We start from the raw sequence: 18,387 nt of genomic DNA, 5'->3' as shown, positions 1-18,387 counted from the left end.
TTTCAAAATCTCTGTGTGTGGTTGTAATCTGTGGGAAGTATGTGTCTCTGATGTCTTGGTACAATGGACAGATGGTTAGGAAGTGTAGCTCGGTTTCCACTTCATTTCACTCACTCACTACACTATAAGTCCTTTCGATCAGTGGTTCTCAAACTGGGGTACGGGGACCCCCATGTGGTACTTGAGGGGGTTTCACAGGCTGCTTAATCCCCCTATACATTGACTGGCTGTTTGAAAATGAAAATAGCCGATCCACAATGTGTCGCAACGTGACATGAAAACGAACCAAACTGCTATGCAGCGTAGATCTAGATCCCATGATGACGACATGCCTGCATTTGACTTGGTCCACATCTAAAAGGTGCTCAACAACAAGAGCAATATACCCACAGGCAAAGGAAGCCGCTGGGTCCATTGTATTCACTTCCTATGGATTACACACGCCATGGAGACTGGATGGATATCATTTTGTTTTGTTGCATTCCAAAGACAATAATTTGATGACCAGCTCCCTATGCTCCATATACACTCACCACTGTTTGAGTTAATAATGTACAGTAGCTTTACTTTTAGCTTTTAAGAAACTCACCGTATAGGTTATATTGTAAGACTCTACACATTGTACAGAAGTGATTTTACTTTCATGGACCCCCAATTTGACATGCATTAGGCCACAGACCGCCTGCTGAAATCTGATAGTATGCAAATGGGGGAAAGAAGGTCCGTAAACGTATTTTCATGTCACTTCCTTATTCAGGTGTTGGTAGAACTGTAATTGAACCGAAATTAACCTCTTTGGCCCTTTCTGCATTCAGTTATGTATATTAATTTCCACAAAAAAAGAAACACAAATACAAGGTTGCTGTGATGATTTGGCTGTGTTGCAGCCACATCACTGTGATCAGGTTTGCAATAATAATAATGTGTGCCTACTGCCTATAGAGCGCCGCAGTCCCGCCCCCTACCATGGCCCAGGAAATGATTCTCCTCCAGGAGCATAAATACAATATTTGGTTGTGTGTTTGATAGATTACCACCTGTCCTGCATCATTCCCACAGCACGAGTCTACCACCACGTGTATTTTATTTTCCTCAGAAACACAACAATGCGTGCGTCCGATTACGATCAAATTGAATTTCCTGCTCTATACTTCCACACTTATCTTTTTGTCTGTCGTCTCGCTCACACACACACGCACACACACACACACACGCGCGCACGCGCACACACACACACACACACACACACACACACACACACACACACACACACACACACACACATACACAGTAGTTTGATTTGATATTACAGGACGCCTGTCTGTGTTGATTTCGTCGACTAATACATGACAAAAAATGTTCGTCGACTACCTTTTTTCACTGACTGAAAACTAAATGGAAACGAAATGAAAACTAAGCTATGACTAAATCTAAGACTAAAATTATTGAAAATTTCGTCAACAAATAAAAACTAGACTAAAATGTTAGGAAGGGACTAGTGGACAAGAGATCCAGTACAAGTCCTTTTACACTGCTTGCATGCTGAAAATAGCCGATCTACAAGCTCACAATGTGTCGCAGTGATGCGTTGTGAGCTTGTAGATCGGCTATTTTCAGTAATTGTAAAATCAGTCATTATGACAGCATCAAGGGCCGACAAGTCGACTAAATCTACAGTTGATTTAGTTGACTAAAATCATATTATGATATTTAGTTGACAAAACTAGACATTCCAGGTGCCTAAAATGTGACTAAACTATTCAAGAGACTATGTCTGTCTGTCTGTCTGTCTGTCTGTCTGTCTGTCTGTCTGTCTGCGCTCATACCTTTGTGTATAGCACAGCGTCAGTGAACATGATAAACAGTCACCATCAACCACGGGTCATTTACTGCCTGGAGCAGAACCGAAAACACACTTTTATTTTCCCTTTGGCCACTGTGCAAACTCGGAGGCAACGCAAGTCGAGATACCAGTTGTCCTGTGTGCGTGTGTGTGCGTGTGCGTGTGCGTGTGCGCGTGCACGTGCGTGTGTCTGCGTCAAACCAGTATAGAGCAGACAGTCAACACCTCTAATGCAATAGGGAGCAGACCTTTTAGTAGCATTGACAAAAAACTGAATGGAATGGAAACAAAAGTCTGTATGGCAATAAGCTGATCGCTGCTTTGCATCGCATCCTCTGACCTTCTGGAGAGAGAGAGAGAGAGAGAGAGAGAGAGAGAGAGAGAGAGAGAGAGAGAGAGAGAGAGAGAGAGAGAGAGAGAGAGAGAGAGAGAGAGTCTACTCTACTGCATGCTGTATGGGTGCAGTACTTAGTTCAGACTATGTGATTGGTGTTCTCATAGTTTTAACAAGTAAAAGATAATACATACAAATTTATATCACAACATAATTGTCAGCCAAACTTAAACTGATGTCGATGCTATATTGGCAAAGTATTATCTTTGACAATTTTCAGAACTGGGCTTAAAACTGGCACGGCTAAATGACAAAGACTAAAACTAAATACATTTGCTTTAGTTACATTAGTTAGTATTGGTTAGTTTTGATTTTACTTTATTTGTGTCACGATCTGTGACGTTTTCTGTTGTGCTTTTGTTTTGTAGTATTATTGGTCCCTTGGTTTCCTCTGTTGCTTTTGTTACCTGTGTTGTCTCAACACCTGTGATTATTAGTTTGATCCACCTGTGTTCTGTTGATCTCCTAGCCAATCACTGTCTTGATTTTGAGTTTTGTTCACCTGTGCCCTGTTTTCCCTGTAAAACCTCTAGCATTTACTGCCACCAAATCCTTTTACACTTTGCTTATGGTCCTGGACAACACTTCGTACGACGAGTCACAAGATTAAATCAGGCATTAAGCCTATACTGTGGGAGTGTTTTTTTCGTCGAGGCGGTCATGTACACACAAACAGACAGCGCTCCTCGATGCAAAATAACAAGCTATTGGAAGATATTTGTCGGTGGAAAAAACATGTTTAGCTCAGTGGTTCGGGACTGTTCTGTATAGCCTCTGTACCCAGGCAGCTCTCTCTCTCACGCACACACACACACACACACACACGCACACACGCGTCTCTCTCTCACACACGCATGCACACACACACACACAGCCACTGGGGATGTTGTGTTTTCCACACGATGCACTTGGCTAAGGGCTTGCATCTTGGCACATGTTTAAAGTTAACTGGGTGCTCTGCTCTTGGCACAGTAATAATACTTTGAACTATGTTTAAAGTATTTTTAGACTGTTAGGTTCAGAGTTAAAAGTGAATAGGTAAAGTGTCTGTCTGTCTGTCTATATTCTCATAGCGACTTTTACCTGGGCCGTGACGACAACGACAACAATGGAAAGCGACACGGCATAGGAGCTATTCAGTCCTTATTAGCCCAAAGAAACAAGCTTCAGCTTACAGTAGCAAAATGAGGAGATTTTTCTGTCTCATAATGCTGCTATGATATTGAGTGTAATTAACCCAGAATCTGAAGAAAGGTGTTATTGTATGCGCGCTTAGCGATAATTGTATGATTTGTCATATCTAGGGACCTCAAAACCTACTCTAGTGAGGCATTTAACCTGGAACTGGAGAATCTGGATTGGTCCGATGAGCTCAGGGGCACACTAGTCGAAGAAGCATGGCTTGGCTTTAAAACCAAATTTACATCAGTACTAAACAACATGGCTCCTTTGAGAACCAACAGGGTCAAAACCCGTTCGGAACCATGGATTAATTCAGACATACTGACTGCAATGAAAGCCAGAGACAAAAAATGCTCTGAACTTCTTAAATGCAAGTCCAAGATAGCCAAGCGCTTCGACAGTGATCTCCAAACCCAACTGGCCATCCTAAAAACCCAACAAAACAAGCTAAGAAACATTGTAACTGCCATGACCAAATCCGCAAAAAGTAAGAGGAAAACAAAAACAATCCTCGGGAGCTCTGGAAGCTACTAAACAACCAACTGGCTGCGGTCAGAAACTAAAAACTAGGTTTACAAACAAACATCAAATCGAACGACAAACTCATCACTGACAAGCTACAGTAGGTTTGGCCAACTACTTAAACATCTTCTTTACATAACATTGCAACAATGCATGGTTAACAAACTGCCCTCCCACTCTGGGCGTCAAAGCCTTACAGAAACCTATGGTGTTTAAGATTTTAAACTGGCAATGGTAACAACTGAGGAGGTGCTCAAAAAACTGAGTGCCCTTCAACCACACAAGGCCAAGCTGGCCATGACAATATTCCCTCTAAACGTCTCAGAGACTCAGCCATCTCTATAGCTCCAATCATCACCCACATAATAAAACTCTCCATGAAACAGGGACAGGTCCCCCAAGACTACAAACTGGCTAAAGTAACCCCCCCTGCACAAGAAAGGGAGCAAATTAGACCCCGGCAACTACCACCCTGTTTCTATTCTAAGCTCCATCTCGAAAGTGATGGAGAAATAGTCTATGAGCAGGTTGAAAAATATCTTGCCACAAACAAAATAATGTACAAATTCAAATCTGGCTTCAGAAGATCCCACTCCACGGACACATGCCTACTCTATTTGAGTGACCACATCAAACAAGAGGTGGATGCTGGCAAATACTGTGGCATGGTCATGCTGGACCCTCAAAGGCTTTTTACACTGGCCCCTTTTCCACCGGGGTTGAACCGGTTCGGTTCTTTCTTCCCGCCACATATTGAACCAGTTCAGAGTGTTTCCACTGAAAATGAGTTGGTTCCGAACCATAAACGTTCGTTCCCAATGTGAACCACAAAACGGTGGTTCAGCTTTGTAATTGCACGCAGCGCTTTGTGAACCGAGACGATATAAGTGGGTGTGTCGTATGTCAGTAGGTTGCAACTTGTCAGTGGGTTGGAACTTGGGAGGACGCAGACACAGTGACACACGCAACAGAACATAACAGATAACGATGCCGCCAAAAAAAAAAAAAGGATCTTCAAAGAATGTGCAATGGTCCGATGAGGAAACGAAATACAAGTTATAATGTGATATGTTTCCGGCCTAATCTGCTATTAAACATATCTAATCTAGGAAAACCTGGCACACAATATTTTCTGGGGTCCTGCTCATCATCCGACTCCTGCATGAATGATAGGCTACAACAATTTGGTAGTAAATATATTTTACAAGTAGCCTATAGTGGTGCTCAAACCTTTTCATGCAAGGACCTCTAAGTTAATATGTATTTGGCTGCGCCGCTGCGGACCCCCATCTCAAAAGATGGGGGTATATAATATGGTATATATATGGTAGGCTATATGGTTCGTGTAATATGGTTCAGGCTATAATTATGTTTTGCCTCCTAAATTAAACACATCAGTCACATCAGTCAACCATCTTTGAACAAAAATATGTTTACATTAATTGCCAACGCAAACATGAAATGATCCAAACGTATACGGAAATTACGGATGCATCGCGATCCAGAATCCAGCTGAGACTTGCGGGGCGTTATAATAACTTGTAACCCTGACATCACAACCTTGTGGATACTGTTTACATCTGTTTGTGTTGTGCAACGCCCTCGGGGCGTCTGCGGGATCGTCCTCCTTTTCAACATTTTGTGTTTATAATAGCGCTACCAAATGAACCGGCTGTCAATCTGGTGGAAATGCAGCCGGTTCGCGACCGGTTCGCAAAAAGCACCAAGGTTCGGAACGGCACTGGTTCTGAACCGAAGTTCTTTTGGTGGAAAAGGGGTCACTGTGAACCACTCCATACTGGTAAACAAGCTAAAGGCCATTGGTTTATAGCACATCAGTGAGCTGGATGGCGGATGAAATTCTAGCTGGAGGGGAGAGAACAGATGGTGGAGGTGATGCAGATGACTCAGCACTGCTGGTCTGGGACAGGAACAAGCTGCAGGTTGAAAAGGCCCTCAGCTCTGAGCTCGGTAGAATCTGCACCTGGCTCGCTGATAACAAACTATCGTTACACCTGGGAAAAACTGAATCCATTCTCTTTGGTTCAAATCGTAATCTCAGCAAGGCTGATGACTTCTTCATTAGACTGGGTGACAATATTATCACACGAAAAGATGAAATTACCTACACCTAGGTTCCATCCTGGAGGCACATCTTTCCGGTGATAAAATGGCCACCAACGTAATAAAAAAAGTCAACCAAATAACAAGATTCCTATACAGGATCTCCTCACTGGTCAACAAAAACACATTGAAGACCCAACAGGAGCCCTCGTACAAGGTTTCTTCGACTATGCAAGCACCTCTTGGTACCACAGCACCTCAAAGGCCCTTAAAACTAGGCTCCAGGCCCAGGCCGTAGCGTAACGGTCTGGGCACCGGACTGGTGATCCAGTCGCGGTGTGCCGCGGGTTCGACTCCCGGACCCGACACGGCCTTTACCGCATGTCATCCCCCCATCTCTCTCCCGTTTCCTGTCAGCCTACTTTCTATCCCTTAAAAAATCAATAAAGGCGTAAGCCGCAAAAAAATATATTAAAAAAAAAAAAAAAAAAAAAACTAGGCTCCAGACTTCCCAAAACAAACTGGTCAGGTTACTACTTGGCCTCACTCCTTGAACCCACCTCACCCCTGCCCATTTTGACAGACTGGAATGGCTTAGGGTTGACGACAGAGTACAGCATCTTGCAATGGGTCTGGTCCACAAGATTCGGTACAGCACCAAGATACCCATGTTGTCTAAATACTTCCTTCGAACGAAGTCCACACCCTATAGCTCAACAAACCATGTGCAACCCAGATTCGGCACAAATAAGGGACTAAATTATTTTCGCTCCTATGCCACCAAAATGTGGAACGCCCTACCAACAGTCATTGAGACATGCAAATCCCTTGAATCCTTCAAAACCGCTCTCAAAGGGCACCTATACGGACGGCTGCAATTCGAAACTGGCCCCCATAAAACCTGAATCCCCCACCCACCCCTTTTCCTCTCACTGTATATGTTTGTGTTTTTCCTTTTTTACCTCCTATGAGGATTTCCTGTTTTTGGCTATATAGAAGAGTATATTTGTACGTCTCTAATTAGTATGATGAATTGAACATGGTGGGCCCTAATATTGTAAACAAGTGTAATACTTTATGGCTTCGTCCACATTACAGTTAACAGTTAACAGTTTTGTATTGAGTTGTGCTTGAAATGTAGGCTTTGTACAGTGTACAAAGTTAAAACTTCAACTGTTTGTGGCCCTGAGGAACCCTTAACCAGGCAGAATAATGATCGTGTTTTGTAGCGGCAGCCTATAGGCCTATATATGTAGGCCTACTCATACAGAGAGACCCAATTTACACCCTGTACCACATCTCTCTCTCTCTCTCTCTCTCTCTCTCTCTCTCTCTCTCTCTCTCTCTCTCTCTCTCTCTCTCTCTCTCTCTATCTCGCATTATACTGTAGGCCTACATTTCATTCAAACTAAAGTCGCTCAGCAAAAGCAACTTCAACCTTCATTATTATTCTGGAGCAATTAGTTTTGACATCAAGACCGCCAGTTTCCACTCAGTTCCATCTGAACACTTTCAGTTTGTAATAAGGGTCCAAAATTATTTAAGCAAACAAACAAACAAACAAAAACAAACAGAACGTGTTCTTAGTCTTACCTTTGCCAACGAGTGTACAAGACGCCTGACGCCCCCAAACTATCCAGAAGAGTGAAAACAAAACCCCGAAGAGCATGGTGCATCGATTTGGCTTCAATCCTCAAATACTTTGTTCCAACTGATGTGCGGCTCTGAACGGCGCTGCGCTCCAACAGTGGTTCGAGGGATGAGAGGAGGCTGGGTGGGATTCAGTTCAGCCAGAGGAATGAGAGGAGGCTGGGTGGGATTCAGTTCAGCCAGAGGGATGAGAGGAGGCTGGGTGGGATTCAGTTCAGCCAGAGGAATGAGAGGAGGCTGGGTGGGATTCAGTTCAGCCAGAGGAATGAGAGGAAGCTGGGTGGGATTCAGTTCAGCCAGAGGGATGAGAGGAGGCTGGGTGGGATTCAGTTCAGCCAGGGTTTGATTTGACTTCTTCTGGATGCTGCTGGGTGGGTGTCCTGGAAGGGGACGGGATTTATTCCGTCACTCACTCACGCACGGAGAGAGAGAGAGAGAGAGAGAGAGAGATCCCAGACCTGCAGTAGCCTGTGCAAAATGTATAGTTCCCGAATGGCGAATGCAATGCATGTGTTTCTAATATGATTCATGATTCTTTGCAGGCTATACCGGGGGGTAAATCACACCCGTGTGAAGTGAGGGGCGCCAATATATTCTAACTCATGTTGATTAGGTGATGAAATCGTGATGAAAAAACAAATGGTGCCAACACAAACATTAATTCTCTTTTCTCTTTTAGTCTTTGTATATACTCAGCACCTAAATAAAAGGCTCTAAATGTCCGTGCTGCTCCAGTCTCTTCTCCTTATTCTTATGCAATTAAATTCTCTTTATTGTTAATGGCATTTAATGTTTGTGTTAGGGACAACAAGATGACGTAACTTTTCCCTCCATTGTCGATGGCGTTTTTAAAACAAAGATTGAACTAAAAACAAAGGGCAAAAAATAAAAAATAAAATAAACTGTTAATTATTATTAATTTTCTTCTAGGCAGGCTAACTCAGTCACAGAATGAGGGCACTGTTTTGCCATCAAAAGCATTTCAGCTTTGTTTGTGTCAGAAACAAGCATGAAAGATTTTATTATTTTCAACAGCACACAGGCTCCCCCTGCTGATTGAAGTCTGTCACTACATGCCACAAATGACTGGTCTCAACAGGGCCATGCAATTAAAGTAGCCTCGGTCCCCGTACACGGCTTTGGATAACCGTGGATATACACGGCTACAGCTCCAAGTGTTGCGTACACATGCAGCGTTGTGGGCTTGCAGATCGTTGGTGCCCCACTCACCATGAATCCAAGCATGCAGATCCTCACAAGTATAGGTAAAACACTGCCACTGCCAGTGCTCAGAAATGGCCCGTTGCAAAGAAGTTGAGATTTTACTTGTGCGATATTCAGATAATCTTCAACCGATTGTTATAATTCGAAGTTGTATATATTCTGTCAAGTTTATATTTGCATTGGGTGTACTGTTTTTAATATGCCATCAATGATAGATATGGTAGGGTAGTGCCCAAGCCCTGTTAGCCATGCAGCCTATATGATCGTGGCTTGCTAGGTCTACACTCTCAATTAGGGATTTTCCCAGAGGTTAATTTCACTGATGTGTACAACCTTTATTCAAATAGTTTCATTTGTATTGGAGTGTGAAGCTTGAGGTAGTTCATAATCGCGTGATGCCTGGGTGAGATGAATCATCTGTGGAAATTATGCCAGTCAGCATGGCCCACCGTTTAATGCTGTGGCCAAAATAATTATACACATTTTCTATGGTATCATTTAAAACTGTTTGAGTTCTGTGTTACGGTCCTATGTGGCCCTATAGTGGTGATTTGGTGTGTGTATAATCCACTGTTAGTGCTTTCCAGTGCTGATGATGGATGGTGGGAGTGGCAGTAGAGATTGGAGGCGTGTCGTGGAGATTGTGACACACCTGGGCCAGTATAAAATCACCAACCGGTGCGGTATAAAAGGAGAGAGAGAACAGCACACAAGCTCTTTTGCCATTGTAACAAACACCACATGCTGCTGAGACCCTGTTTTCTGTTTTCCCAGTGAAACAATACTAGACAGACAAAGTCACTAGTCAGATAAAGTTGACAGTCAAAGTTACTTTAAGCAACTCAACTCATATAAACCACTGTATCCCAAACCATTTGCCTGCATACTGTTTATAAATCAATACATTGAAACTGGGACTCAACTGATTACAGCAATGTTGTTATTCAATTGAACCATTTACACGTCACATCTATAACCATAAGTGTTCACTTCGTAAATGTGTGTCAACCCCCATCCTCTGCCAGAGAAATGCCTGCTGCCTCTGAAGGTTACATTATATCCTTATACTACAAATGTATACATCTTTGGGGTATTCCTGAATCTTATGTCATTATATGACATAAGGCCTTATTGTAAACAAGTGTAATGCTTCATCATAGTGTCCACAGTTTTTGTATTGAGTTGTACTTTTGTTTGAATTAAATGTACTCATTCCGCATACTGTTTATAAATCAATACATTGAAACTGGGACTCAACTGATGCAAATTACAGCAATGTTGCTATTCAATTGAGCCATTTACACGTATATTAATTGCATTTCTGTTATATTAAATATGCTAAAGTGGCTTACATTTATTTAAATTGCCTTTGTACATGTTTTTTTTTAATAAACAAAACAAAAGGAAGTTCACATTGGTCCTGCATTATTTCACAGGCCAGTGGTCTACTTCAACAGGAGAACAGGAGCGCCACCAACAGGTGGATTTTTGAAAATGACTCAAATCATGAAGGCAGTGTGCAATTTACGTGGAATCTTTCACAGACTTTCATACCAGGCTGAGGAATATCCCACCCTTTTCACATTGGCCAGTTACAGCGCCACCAACAGGTGGATCTGTTGTTGTTGTTGTTGTTGTTGTAGTAACGACCCAGCACACTCAAACAAAAGAGGCTGATGACCCCCCCCCCCCCCCCCCCCTTGGGCCCCCTCAACTCTCACTATAACTATAGAAACTTTACCTCATGCCCCCCTCTCTCTCTCTCTCTCTCAGTTTAAAAGTACAGGAAAAATATGAAAGTAGGCCTACAGGTGAAAATATAGTACAGGTAAAAAATCTCTCTCTCTCTCTCTCTCTCTCTCTCTCTCTCTCTCTCTCTCTCTCTCTCTCTCTCTCTCTCGGTGGAGAGACGGTGGACATACACGGCTTGGATACCCGTGGATATACACGGCTTGGGAAGCCGTGGATCTACAAGCTCCAAGTGTTGCGTACACATGCAGTGCGTTGTGAGCCCCATCGTCGTTGCCCCACTCACCATGAATCCAAGCAGTGGTATATATTCTGTGAAGTTTATATTTTCATTGGGTGTAAGTCATGTTTTTAATATGCCATTATCAAATGATATAGAGAGATGGTAGGGTAGTGCCCAAGCCCTGTTAGCCATGGCTGTAAAGTATACCTCACGAATGCACTTCATGTACAGATTCTGATGCTGCATGTCATTTTACTTCCCATTTCAGCACCATGGGCAGCTCCCTCTTTCTCTCTCTGTAAGACTTCTTGCGTCCACTAGAGGTCAGAATTGAGCTACTTTTCCGGAACTGTCGAGCGGCGTTCTGTGGAACGGAGGGAACGCAATCAATGTGACACACTGTGTGACACATTTGACACAAACAGAAGGCAGGCCATCGGCAGGCAGGTTGCAGAAGCCGAAGGTAATGGCATGATATAGTGAGATTAATGTTGGAGTATATGCATAATGATATGATACATTAAATTATGGATACTATATAGCCCCAGACCCCCAGTATGTTCCCTCAGCACTACGCTCATTCTGTAGCTCTGTCGAGGCACACACAAACAGATACTGTAGCAGATACTCTACTGCCCCGCTCTGTCGAGGCACACACAAACAGATACTGTAGCAGATACTCTACTGCCCCGCTCTGTCGAGGCACACACAAACAAACAAGCCCTAATACCAACACTTTTATACAAAAAAACATCCCTCCATGACATGTGTAAAAGAATATATAAGCAAGGGGGTGGCCCGGCCCATTCATTGGTCTGCTCTCAGCATGCAAGAAGCAAGATACATATTTATATTTTATTGTAAAACATCATGCAGTCAATCATGACCTATATATAATTTCTCTTTTGGCTCTTGGGCTAAAAAAGTTTGGGAACCACTGCGTCTTGTCTAATCTCGTTGTATGTCTGTCTAATCTGTGTCTGTCTGTCTGTCTCAGCTTCAGGATGGTAATGTGGGGGTGCCAGTAGGATGCCGTCATGTCGACTCGTATCCCGCTGGTGCTGCTGGCCTGCGGTTCGTTCAACCCCATCACCAACCAGCACATGAGACTGTTTGAGCTGGCCAGAGATCACATGACCGGTACAGGTATGAAACTACATGAACAGTAGTACATAGACTAAATGTACAGTACATGTACAGTATGAAACCAAGTGATCTAGGTTAGTGTTTCCCAAATACTGAGTCGGGACCTGTGGTGTTGTGTGCATTTTTGCGACAACTACGGAATCGTGCATTTCCCGTCGGTGTGTGTTGGTTGGTTGGTTGGTTGGTTGGTCGGGGTGAGAGAGCACGTGACATCATCAGGGATGGAGATCATCATAATTATGTCATCAATATTAAGCCCATACAGTATATGGAGATCCCTGATGTAATCAATATTGGCCAGCAACTCTACAGAACCCTCAAACCCTTAGATCTCCATATATGGAGCTGACCTGTTCTGACATTGCATATGTTGATCCTTTCCCATCCATCATTCCTCTTCGATGTCCCCATTTTGACTGATACCTGTCCATTTAAACCCTGCCCCAAAGTTATTAGTGCAGCAGTGCCCGGCAGCCGGCGAAAACTAGAGTTCTTAACAGGAAAATTAAGATCTTACCCCCTATGCCAAAGTGCCAGCACTCGCCCAGCAGTCTGCTGTCACCCAGGCAGATATGTTGATCTGACCCCCCATTCCAAAGAGCCTGTGCTCACCCAGCAATCTGTCACCCAGGCGGATGCTGGCCCTAAAGGGCGAAGTCGCTTCTTGCCCTCAGGCATCTTACTGGTTAACTACTATATTTTAATGCATCATAAATTATGTGGTATGTTGTTGTTTTTTTCACTGATAGGCCATTATGGTTGAATAGCTTTCTTTTCATTGTTTTTTGTTGTGGATTACATTTTACAATTATGTTGCATTGTAATCTGTTATTTCAATTTGTGTGTTTATTTTTATTTGGATGCTACCTTGGCCAGGTCTCTCTTATAAAATAAGTTCATGATCTCAATGGGAATTAATTGTTGGTAAAAATAAATGTCAAATATATAAAAAGGTGTAGGTTACAGAGGTTAATGTGTGATGTCATGGTCTCCTGATAGGTCAGTACCAGGTGGTGGGCGGGATCGTGTCTCCAGTGAGTGACGGCTACGCCAAGCAGGGCTTGGTGTCGGCCAATCACAGGACCGCCATGGCCAGGCTGGCACTCCAGACCTCTGATTGGATAAAAGTCGACGAATGGGAGAGCCAGCAGCCTGATTGGACGGAGACGGTGCTCACCATGAGGTGAGGTGCATTTTAAAAACGTCTACGCTTTAGCTTGTACAAATCTATGTGAAACATGCTGAATGCATTGCAGGAAGATTAGTCACCAGCCAAGTCTATGGATTTTAATGTTTGTTTAGGGCAGTTAGGATGTATTTTTTGCAAGCAAAGTCTATGGACTTTAATGTTTGTTTAGGGCTGTAAATGCCAACGTAAGACATCATGTGGCTGATATTCAGTAAATACAGTGATTTTTGATGGGCGCTAGCTCCTCCTATATTCAGCTATTAGTGTAGATGTTTGTCTTGTCATTCCCATTAAATGAATGGAGAATTGATGTCATATGTGGACGAGCAAATTGGCTATTTGCGTCTTACACAACATTAAATTCTCATTGACAATGAATAGAGAATTTACGTCAAAGTATCTGTCTGAGCAAAGATAAGCGCGCCCCTCACTTCACACAGGTGTGATTGTTTAAAATCATATCATAATTTAATAATAATAATAATAACAATTATTATTATTACTTGCGCAAGCAGAGCGTGAAAGTAATGTTTTTCGTCAGGTGCTACGATGCGTATGTCCCTTAGCAGCATATGAGCATATGACGTGATGAAGATATGTACCAATGCCAGGGTATAATTTGTTATCGATGATGACGTAACGATGACATGTTTCAGTTTCGGGTGGACTAAAGTTAATGCCCCTATGTATACATGTATGTAATCCGACACCACTGCCATAACAGGCATAAGTAATCTTCTCTAAGTTAGAGACACCTATTACTCAGACCATGATTTAGTATTGATATCACTATAGTGCAAGATTAAGTAAATTTAAAGCAATGTTATTGACAGTTTAAAATAAATAATATTATACTGTATACGTGATTAAAAAAATCAATGAATATACTTTTTTTTCGTCTGATATCCATGACTTATTTTTCTTTGAGAAACTACAAGTGGATCCTGGACACTTCAAAATATTATCTTTACCTCCAAACACTAGGTACGTAGGAAATATATACCTAATAATTCAATATTGCAAACGTTCTTTCACAGAGAGGCTGAGATTTGAAAGTTTGTAGCGGTCGAAAGTACTTGCACGCTCTGTTTGCGCACTAGTACTTGGGTGCAACAAGCAAGTAGGCACTAGAGTGCAGTTCTAGTTATTATTATTGTTATTGTTATTATTATTACACAATTTAGTGTTTGTTTAGTAACAGGGATCTCCCTGTCTCTCCAGCTCTTTATTAAATTCAGAAAATATGTAATTTTCAAATTGAGGCTTAACTTCAAAGCAGTGGACTTTCTCAACAAAACAATCCTTCAGTCAGTCATCTCTCCCCCCCCCCCCCCCCTCTCTCAGGTACCACTATGGTCGTGTTCTACAGCAGTACAAGCAACAAAACAATGCCTATCCAGACTCAAGTAAGACGTTTATTTTTCATGTACAGTACGTGATGAAAGTACTTTGAATCACTTCAGTCTTATGTACTTCATTCTACAGATACTCAGCAAATGAACTTTGTTCCCGTGTGCCATGGTGCAGTTCCAGACCCTGAGCTCAAGCTGCTGTGCGGAGCAGACTTCCTGGACACCTTCAAGGTCCAGGGCCTGTGGCTGGAGCAGCACGTGGAAGAGGTGGCCGGACGCTTTGGCCTGGTGTGTGTCAGCCGAGGGGACCTGCAGCCTGAGCACGCCGTGCACCAGTCTGACACCCTGTCCCGCCATCACAAGGTCATTGTTAGGGTTAACCCAGAACCTTCTGTATCGTTTCAGAATCTGTGAAGTTCTGTGATTGTTGTATTGTTTATTGTTTCCTTTATGACACAAACCACCCCTGAAGGGGAAGGTACTGTACGTGATTTTTCTTAAATGCATCAAAAAAGGAAATAACCGAACTAGAAAAGTGCATATTTTTTGCTGTTTTAGAAAACATTTGAATTTAAGTTCAGTACCTTTTCCATTGGTGTTTTATATTGGTTTAACTTAAAATTTTAGTTTTAGTTATTTCAATAGTTGTCGTTAACTATAGTACATTTATCTCACCGACAGAACATCTTCCTGCTGAGGGAGTGGGTGAGGAACGACACCAGCGCCACGGAGATCCGGCGGGCCCTGAGGCGAGGCCGCAGCGTCAAGTACCTGATCCCTGATGCAGTGATAGAATACATCCATCAGCACGGTCTGTACACTGAGGACAGTGAGAGGAAGAACCAGGGCTCACTGCTCAGACCTCTGACCAAGCAAAGCATCCCTGTCCAGAGCTTAGATGACTGACTTCACCAAGCAGAGTAGCCCTGTCAAGAGCTTAGATGATCGACTGACTTCACCAAGCAGAGTAGCCCCGTCAAGAGCTTAGATGATCGAATGACTTCACCAAGCAAAGTAGACCTGTCTTGGATCAGGGGTTCCCAACCTTTCTGTTACCACGGTTGACAGTTCAGGAAATGTCCGTGGACCGTGGACCGTGGACCCAGACAAAAATGTTAGGGATGCACCGAATATTCGGCCAGATAGTGGCAAAAATGCATATTAGGTATTCAGCTCGGTTGATTTTCGGAATTCTCAAAGAACCGGGGTTATCTTTCGTAACCTACTGTTTTGTTTCGCTTGTGACGTGTCACGAGGTGCGACGGACTGACGGCCAGATATGGTGGTGTGACATGTCAGACGTGACGGACTGACATCCATATATATGGGCCGTGGCGGACTGACAGGTTTTGCAGGTTTTCATAGTAATCTGCCACCTATGGTCGCAAACATATTCGGTATTTGCTTTTTGGCCAAGTTTTTCCTATATTCGGTATTCAGTTTCGGCCAAGAATTTCCCATTCGGTGCATCCCTAAAAATTGTCAATATAGCATTGTGTTAATTTGGTAACACTTTACAATAACGACCTGTTATAAATCATTTATAAACATTTATAAGCAGTTTGTAGATGAGTAATAATCATGAACAATCATTGTTGACATCCGTAAATGTTTACCTAAACATTTATAACTATGTTTAAACATCATTTATACGTTATTTGTGTTACCGTTAATTTTAGCAACTGCATATTTGATACTTTTTCTATTCAAAACTAGCCTATCGTCAAGCTCACAGCATGTCAGATCAGCTATGTGTTGAAAATTGTTAACAATTCTTCAAACATTTTTGGAGAGACAGCGAAATGCCTTCACGACGGACGACGTACGTCGCGACGTATATTTTTCCGTCGCAACGTATATTCGAGTACGTCCTGGCGTAAATATCAATTCGTCCCGGCAGAACGGACTCGTCGCGGCTATATCTACCCGTTTGCGACGTAATATGTTGGCTATTATTTTCCGTCGCGCCAGAACGGGACTCGTCGCAGCTATATCTACCCGTTGTGGCGTGAGCTGGACTCGTCGCGGCAGAACGTGACTCGTCGCGACTATATCTACCCGTTTGCGACGTGCGCCTCGCCGGTCCGGTCTCCAGGCGAGCCTGCGTCCTTCATATATTTTTTTTTCTGCTCTCGTTGGACTTAACTTTAAAAGTCCAATGGAACACCTCTTTGTAACGGGTCGCTGTAGTATAGTGGTCTAATTCCTCGCCTCTCTATTCTTTTTTGCTGAGGACGCTGGTTCAATTCCCGCTCGCGGCAAACCAAAATTATTATATTTTAGACAGACAGACAGACAGACAGACAGACAGACAGACAGACAGACAGACAGACTGCCTGTCTGCCTGCCTGTCTGCCTGCCTAATGTATTGTAAATAATGTATTCATTCCATACGGCTATTTTTTTTTAATATAAAAACTTTTGTCTTTCGCGCGATTCGAACCAAAACATTGAGAGGCAAGTGATTAAACCGCTGGACTACAGCGGCCATACGTTACAAAGAAGTGTTTCATTGGACTTATAAAGACAATAGCACCCAGCTGCAGTCTCGCAAGGGGAGGGACCGGAAGTGCTTTTATTTCCGGCTTCCACGTGCACAAGCGCACATACACGCACGCGAAATATAATGCAATATGTAATAATCAGCTCATACATTATAAAGACATTATTGCATTATGAAGTTTTATTACAGTATGAGTCGCCTATGTGGAGGTTCTTAATGTAACACATTATTACATTATAGAAAAATCTATTAAGTTATGTGCTCGTCTTTTAATTACATTATGAGCTGATTATTACATTATGAGGTCAGATGTAGAGTTGCTGGCCGCCTCAGCTCCATATATGGAGATCTAGGTGATGATCCAGTCTTTTCAATGTATGGCTATCCAGGGTTTGATGAGGTCAGTGTCGGGATCTTATATCATATGGAAACGGCCATATATGGCGGTGTGACGTGTCATGAGGCGTGACCATATATGGAGGCATGACACGAGGCGTGACATGACACACTTACTGACTGACTGACGGGAAATGCAGGTTTTCATAGTAAATTAAATGCATATGGTCGTGTGTCTGTGATCTATGGTCTGGACATGGTGTGTGTGGGACAGGGGTACGGGGTTATAGCAACTTATTACATTACTTAAATGCCTTGATATCATTATGTTATAATCGACCATATAGGCCTAGCCTATTATTGCATATCATTTTATTATTGTTAGATTTGCATTTCTTCAAATATGCACACTTATACCACCAACTAATAAGCTTTCAATTAAAATATTACCTACAACAAACTACTTCAAACTTTTCCAAACCGACCACGTAATTATGTTTAAGCACAGATGGTACTATATACACCCGGCATTTAAGCGCGCACCAGCAAGTGCGTGTCGTGCACGCGCATTATATTTCGCGTGCGTGTATGTGCGCTTGTGCACGTGGAAGCCGGAAATAAAAGCACTTCCGGTCCCTCCCCTTGCGAGACTGCAGCTGGGTGCTATTGTCTTTATAAGTCCAATGAAACATTTCTTTGTAACGTATGGCCGCTGTAGTCCAGCGGTTTAATCACTCGCCTCTCAATGTTTTGGTGCTGACGACGCTGGTTCGAATCGCGCGAAAGACAAAAGTTTTTATATTAAAAAAAAATAGCCGTATGGAATGAATACATTATTTACAATACATTAGGCAGGCAGACAGACAGGCAGGCAGACAGGCAGTCTGTCTGTCTGTCTGTCTGTCTGTCTGTCTAAAATATAATAATTTTGGTTTGCCGCGAGCGGGAATTGAACCAGCGTCCTCAGCAAAAAAGAATAGAGAGGCAAGGAATTAGACCACTATACTACA

At 42.8% G+C, this 18,387-nt stretch overlaps 3 protein-coding genes across 4 annotated transcripts in view; 1 reads left to right on the top strand and 2 right to left on the bottom strand.

Moving 5' to 3' along the window:
• Nucleotides 1–8,259, bottom strand: part of LOC310870527 (calsyntenin-2-like) — a gene marked incomplete at both ends in the record, with an annotated part of 63,348 nt that extends 55,089 nt beyond the window's left edge. The window contains 2 exons of the mRNA XM_083781763.1: nucleotides 7,718–8,035; nucleotides 8,256–8,259. Of these exons, the coding sequence (XP_083637889.1) occupies nucleotides 7,718–8,035; nucleotides 8,256–8,259 (322 nt within the window). The remainder of the gene's footprint in view (nucleotides 1–7,717; nucleotides 8,036–8,255) is intronic.
• The window catches only part of LOC310871284 (tripartite motif-containing protein 16-like), a gene marked incomplete at both ends in the record, with an annotated part of 503,649 nt that overhangs the window by 451,193 nt on the left and 34,069 nt on the right, over nucleotides 1–18,387 (bottom strand). The window lies entirely within an intron of this gene.
• Nucleotides 11,262–16,407, top strand: nmnat3 (nicotinamide nucleotide adenylyltransferase 3). 2 transcript variants are annotated; one of them, XM_083782359.1, is made up of 7 exons: nucleotides 11,262–11,314; nucleotides 11,849–11,997; nucleotides 12,997–13,180; nucleotides 14,531–14,592; nucleotides 14,714–14,901; nucleotides 15,220–15,466; nucleotides 15,505–16,407. In XM_083782359.1, the coding sequence occupies exons 2-6, from the start codon at nucleotides 11,889–11,891 to the stop codon at nucleotides 15,442–15,444; spliced, it is 768 nt and encodes a 255-aa protein (XP_083638485.1). In that variant the 5' UTR covers nucleotides 11,262–11,314; nucleotides 11,849–11,888; the 3' UTR covers nucleotides 15,445–15,466; nucleotides 15,505–16,407. The 2 variants fall into 2 exon arrangements, with proteins under 2 accessions (XP_083638485.1, XP_083638484.1); XM_083782358.1 differs by having other exon boundaries at nucleotides 15,220–16,406.

This window comes from Protomyctophum parallelum (genome assembly GCF_964188405.1).
Source record: "Protomyctophum parallelum genome assembly, chromosome: 14".
NCBI classification, from domain to species: domain Eukaryota; kingdom Metazoa; phylum Chordata; class Actinopteri; order Myctophiformes; family Myctophidae; genus Protomyctophum; species Protomyctophum parallelum.
The sequence above is the reverse complement of the archived record's forward strand: the minus strand, read 5'-3'. Positions and strand labels throughout refer to the sequence as shown.

Bases quoted from the DNA above. Each gene is read 5' to 3' on its own strand.
- nmnat3 (XM_083782359.1), top strand. From the start codon at position 11,889: ATGTCGACTCGTATCCCGCTGGTGCTGCTGGCCTGCGGTTCGTTCAAC. The intron at 11,998-12,996 runs GTATGAAACTAC...GTCTCCTGATAG, and splicing joins AGATCACATGACCGGTACAG to GTCAGTACCAGGTGGTGGGC. The intron at 14,593-14,713 runs GTAAGACGTTTA...GCCATGGTGCAG, and splicing joins CAATGCCTATCCAGACTCAA to TTCCAGACCCTGAGCTCAAG.